The sequence below is a fragment of the Leptinotarsa decemlineata genome, unplaced genomic scaffold, assembly GCF_025532065.1.
Source record: "Leptinotarsa decemlineata unplaced genomic scaffold, Ldec_3_MD MMD2_tig00003736_RagTag_RagTag, whole genome shotgun sequence".
Lineage (NCBI taxonomy): Eukaryota > Metazoa > Arthropoda > Insecta > Coleoptera > Chrysomelidae > Leptinotarsa > Leptinotarsa decemlineata.
In genome coordinates, this window is record NW_027412593.1 from 4,860,168 (window position 1) to 4,866,167 (window position 6,000).

Below are 6,000 nucleotides of genomic sequence, written 5' to 3' on the forward strand. Positions count from 1 at the left end.
ACAAATCTCTTGATGTAATTCAATTCGGTATGGATGAACATTATTTTTGATCAACATTCTGTTCACAGAAGTATGACTTATATCCAATTCTTGTAATTTCCCTTGTACTTATTTGAGGTTTTTCACCGCTAATTCATTTTCTACATTTGTTGCAATTTTTTTTACTACTTGCCTTTTCTTATGTTTGACACAACCTGTTTCCTCAAATCTTCCTTTAACCCTCCAAAAAATCTCTGGTCGTATGGACCTTGACTTAGGATATCAAACAGCACACAAAATGTAGATAATATTTATCATTTCTTCGGTAGACAATTTCATTTCGAGGAGGAAAAATGGTAAATTTCAATTATAAATTCACCTGCTCAATAACTGAATGTCCAGTTTGTTGACATTTCTAATAACATTCAAATGTTCCAAGGGAGATTTGATACAACTGAAATGATCTACATTCTGAGTAGATGTTACAATAGATTCCAGATTTTTCGAAAGACATGTTTCAGGAAACAGGGAGAGTGTAAAGCACAAGGAGTAAACAAAACGTGGAAGAAAGATAATAAAAATTTTCGATGATTGCTTGAACTGTTTAGAATCACAACTGATACTTTTCTGAAGGAGCAGTAATGTCTCCAGACCTAATTTCCTCAGATTTCTATTTTTTTGTTAAAGGATTGGCCTGCGAAAATAGAATGATTCAAAGAAGTTTTCTGCTCAATTACATTAACAATAATTGATGTTCGAAGAAAAATTGTAGATAGATTTAATTAAGTCGTTAATACTTTCATACTTTCCTCAAGCATTGGATACATTTCCAGTGGAGATAAAGTAGTAAATCTCTACATTTTCCAAAAGCCATAATGTGGACTATTCTGGAATGGCCCAATGGACAGGGTGATCCATTTGAAAACACTGAGAAAAAAGTGATCCCGAGTTTTGTTTACCCATGTATTGAAAAAGCACTCATGACGAAGAAATGAAAAGACGCTATCCTTAAGGAGACTTCGTTGAAAAATTTCCATATTCCATTCGATATAGTAGTAGATATTTGATGTTGAATGAATCCATTTTTTGACATGAATTCCACTATAATTTCAGAATCAACCGGTATAAACCCAAACAACCCTATATTTTTGAGAAGCACTCTGCCCAAAAAATTCAGTTGAGTGAAAATATCTGTAGTATTTTATTTTAAAAACAGTTTTTGACGAAAGCTGACGATTGAAACTTAAACGAACGTTATAGCTTCTCCGAGTCAAAAATTATACTAAGTGAAAAACTCGAAACAGAAAAATGACTTCAAAATATCGGCGCTTTCTCGTCTACCGCGTGCGGTGCATCATAATCTTCACTCGGGAGTACCAAATTCTTTAATCCTCCAGCTATCCAGTGATGTAATCAAAATTTGAATAGATAAGATAGAACTATAGCTACGAAACCAAACTGTCTCCGATTTTGTAATCATTCCAGTTTTTGAATAATTGCCGCCCACTATTCACATATAAAGCGTATTCACGCTAAAACCATGAAAGGCTATTCAACTGCTAACATTTTTTGTTATCTGAAGGAGTATATGGGTCATGCGCCTGCTGTTACCTGAGGTATTAGAGACCAGTTCTGCATATAATAATATACCAGGTTATTTATATTATTTACTAGCCACCATTTTCTTTAAACACAGTACTCATAAGAACAATGACAATATCGTACTTAATCATTAGAGAGTCCAGAATAAATTCTTGATGACTACTGTTTATTGTTCCTATAAAAGTTGTTGGCAAGTCACCATTATTGTCCAGAAATTCTTAATATTATCAATTTTAGTAACACACATTCCAGAAATTATACATCCAATAGTCCAATGTCACAAATTTTAAAGGTGGCAAATGAGTCAGGCCCAATTTTTTTACCCTATAGATGCATCAAAGTTTAGTTCTTTAACATTTCGATCTAGATGTAAGTTTTTTTTTTGCATATTATAAGGATAATTGTATATTGTTTTTGTATCAAAGGTTTCTTTTCCATTTATACCAATAAATATCTAATCTTATTTGTGCTTTCTGAATCAACTGATTGACTACTTAGAGCAATAAATATCTATCTGTCTGTAAACCCATCTGTCTATTAATCATCTTTCTCGTAACAAACACGTTCTTTAACTTTTAGGTATCCTTAAAAAATAAGTGCCCACTGAACAACTTTTGTTGAATTCAAACAAAAAATAAAGTAAAAGTGTAGGGTATGAACGCTACCATTGATTTACATTGTGACTTTTTTGTGACAAAAGTAAAGAAAGCAACAGTTTGAAGTAAGAATCAACCATAATTTTCATTTCAAAATACAATAAAAAAAATTGAAGTTACTGTTTTTTTTAATTATGTCTAGTTCATTTCTCTCTACGTCAAATAGATTTTTGGCTGATTCATACACAAATTTTCACTTTCACTTCATTAAGAATTAAAAATTATTGAAAGTCTCACAGCAAAGTGATTTTTGAATACGTATGTTATGGATTTTCATCAAGTATCGGCCAATTTCATCATATATATAAAAACTATTGAGTTGTGACATTCATACAATGTTATTAAAAAAAAAAAGCGTATGCACTGGATACATAATTTTAGGGTATTACAAATAAACAAAGTTTCACTCGAAATATTGACTTGGAATAAATAATTAAAGATTTGAAATGGGGAATATCTGGAGGCGACAGAGTTAGTTGAGAAAATATGCAAGGATGACATGCAAAATTGTGAATCGTTCCACATTTTTTAATGATCTTCCGTCCACTTCTCAAATATGCAAAAATAATTTATTCAAGTTCTTGTAATCCTGCAACAAATAATCTCCAAACAGCTAAAACATCTACACTAAGGAGTATTGCCGAAATCTGTTACCCTCAGAACATACTACACAATCCCTCAAATACACAAAGCGAGTCCTAATTATGTATGAAACTACAAAAGTGAAACCTATAAAGAATAGATTATCAGAATTAGGAAACTGCTTTGCAAAAAACAAAACCAACTTGGAGACCCTGCAGGCATTATGTAGGGAAAGAACTGAAGGACAACCAACTGTACACTAGCTGAAAGAATTCTGTCGATGGCCCTTTAGTATTAACCAATAAATGACAGTTTCATTATTATTAATTATGTCGGTGTTACTTACACTTCACATTTAATAGCAGAATGCCACCACAATGTTGGTTAACAGTTGCATAATCTTAAACCTTATGGATTCTTTGGTGAAAACATACTCACCCACAGAATTTTTGTTAAAGTAAAAGAAAAGGTAAAGTGAAAATGTATTGTACGGAAGCACCCATTAATTTATTCTGCAACTTGCTACAACTTTCTTGAATCATAAGGAGAAAGTAAGGTTTGGTGTATGAATTAACCATAGTTTCTAATTTGAAAACCAATAAAAAAATTAACATTACTGTTTTTTCATTTTGTCTAACATTTCATTTTCAGTTCTATGTCAAACCGAATGAGACTTTTGGGAAGTATTATTAAACTTACCAATTACACTTTTTTCTGGTGCAGGAGGTATGATTCGACCGACTTTCAGATATTTTTCTGTAAGTTTGTCATGTAGTCCGAGAAAGTCACTGAATCTCCGAGTGACAGAAAACTCTTTATTCTTGAACATTCGCATGTTAGTTTTAGTTGTTATTCTATAGGCCATGTAAGCACCCATACCTTCTCCAACTTTTTGAGGTTCTGTGATACTTATTTCAAGAAAGTCATCTCCTGCTAATTTTGATTCAACCTAAAAAAAGTGTTTTAACTAAATATCCTCATTGAAATTTTTTTTCATGAGTTTTATACCTGTTCCATACTTGATGGGAGACTCGAACTGTTATTAATTGGAACACTCTCTAATTCCTCTTTAGATTCTTTCAAATCCATTTTGGAAATTCCATTTTCAGCTTCAGCAAATGTTTTAGAAAAATTGGAATTATTTTCAATATGTGACATAGGTTCCTAGAACCGGAAGTATCAACTATATATTTTTGTATTGACAAGAAGAATATTTCAGTTTAGATTATTTTTTGAGAAATCTTTGGCTTTGTACATCATTACATAAAAAGTGTGAAGCCTCAGAGAAAAAAAAACTCATCAGAAAGATGTGTGGATCATATACACATTTTTTTCAGATACAAATAAAAAGAAAGCCCATCTGTAACAACTACTTTCAAATATGTTTACAATGAATTACACCAAAATCACTTTTTCTCATTCAGTTTATATTCCAAATAATCGTAAGTAATTGAAAAAATATATCTTAAACAGGAACATTACACAATGTGAAATATAAAAGAGCATTGATATAGAATTTCCCTTATAAAATTTCACTGCACCTTTTTGGATACCTTTGAAAGAAGATTCACACAATACTTGCAAAAAACTATAGGACTTTCTTACCAGAGCGGTATACATCTGTTGTTATTAACTGTTGTCAGCAGAAGTGTCTCTTCCAGTGACAGAAAGTCTTAAAGTACTTTACAAGGATGAAGCGAGTCCTAATTAAAATTTATGGGGGGAGTCTGCCCTGCTTTTTCGACTTGGGAAAAAGTTGGGAAATTTTGGGCCGTGAAGATAAAAAAAAATAATAGTGAAAAAATGAATAAAAATTAAAATATTAAAAATGAGAGAAAGGAAAGGGAGAGGTAATAAGAAAAGGGATAGAACCAGGAGAAGGTTGGGATTTCCCAACATACATAACTTGTTGATCCCATGTTTTGAGAATCTGATTTGTTTGAAAACTTCAAAAAAGTTTAATTTCTCCCAAGTAAGAGAACAGTCCACAAATTTTGAAGTGACTATTTTACAAAATTCCCAACTTTTCGCTGTTTTTTCGACTTGGAAAAGTTGGGAAATTTTGGGCCGTGAAGTTAGAAAAAATAATAGAAAACAATAAGCATGATATTATTTGAGTGTTGATTCCTTTCATTTGTATTGAATATTCCTATACATTGTGGATATGGTGGAAGACCAAGGACCTTGGTCCAAAGTAGAATAATTCCCATTATTATTTTTATAATTACCAAAATTTATTTTTGTTTTGCATACCCTAACGGGCATAAGCATTCAGCCAATCTTTGGATAGCTAAGAAAGAAAATTAATATATTATAGTAGTAACTAATCTCTCGGCTTTAATTTTTTCGAAAGTTGGGAAATTTTACTGATGGGGTTGGGAAAATTTAAATTCCCTCCCCCCTGGTTTTTCTTTTCGCTACGGCCGTGTCTGTGCATGATCTACAAATTTTAATGAAAAGTTTTCTTCACATAGAAAATTAATGTTTTCTTTCTTTCTTCCGAAGTGTTGCATTTATGTTGAAGAAGTACTATGCCAACAGTTTCTTTTCAAATGGAAAATATGTTTGGAAAACACCCCTTTTACAGAAAATAATATTAAATTACCTGATGCGCTGACATAAAAAGATTATCATCTTCATCTTCCTTTTCATTTCCTAAAATATCGACATTCTCAAAAAGAGGGGGAGGTTCCAAGGAATCGGCCATTTTTTAGATTAATCAAGAGTTTTTACCGTTTTTGATGCCCTACTGTCGACACTACTACCTTCAGCAAATAACACCATTAATTAAAAAAGTACAGGATTCAGCTTTATTGACAATACAGTAATTTTATTTTGTCATTCAACCATTTGACAATATTGACAGATGACAGCAAATTTACCTCAGAGAATGAAAAAATATATACTATACTCTTTCATATCAAAGTGTATACAAAAATCTATCACTGTAAAAAAATAGATATATTAGATCGGGTTTTCTCAGAACATATTGTTTCTAATCTTATCTCCTTCTTATTCAGGTTTAGAAACGTTTGTTTTCTTCGTTTTGTTTATTTATTTTATAGGGCTGTTACGTAGATTCAGAAGGTTTTTATAATTGTGACAAATTTAATTTGAAACTGGTAACTTGTAACTAACTTGATGTCCCCACGTAGGACGTGCACAAAAAAAAAATATGCAA

The 6,000-nt window shown here is 31.6% G+C and overlaps 1 protein-coding gene across 1 annotated transcript in view; it reads right to left on the reverse strand.

Moving 5' to 3' along the window:
• The window catches only part of LOC111508456 (sorting nexin 1), a 35,040-nt gene extending 29,344 nt beyond the window's left edge, over positions 1-5,696 (reverse strand). Inside the window, 3 exon segments of the mRNA XM_023163958.2 lie at positions 3,519-3,768; positions 3,828-3,983; positions 5,425-5,696. Coding sequence (XP_023019726.1) covers positions 3,519-3,768; positions 3,828-3,983; positions 5,425-5,526 — 508 coding nt within the window. The 5' untranslated portion in view covers positions 5,527-5,696.
• Positions 5,697-6,000: the final 304 nt, after the last annotated feature.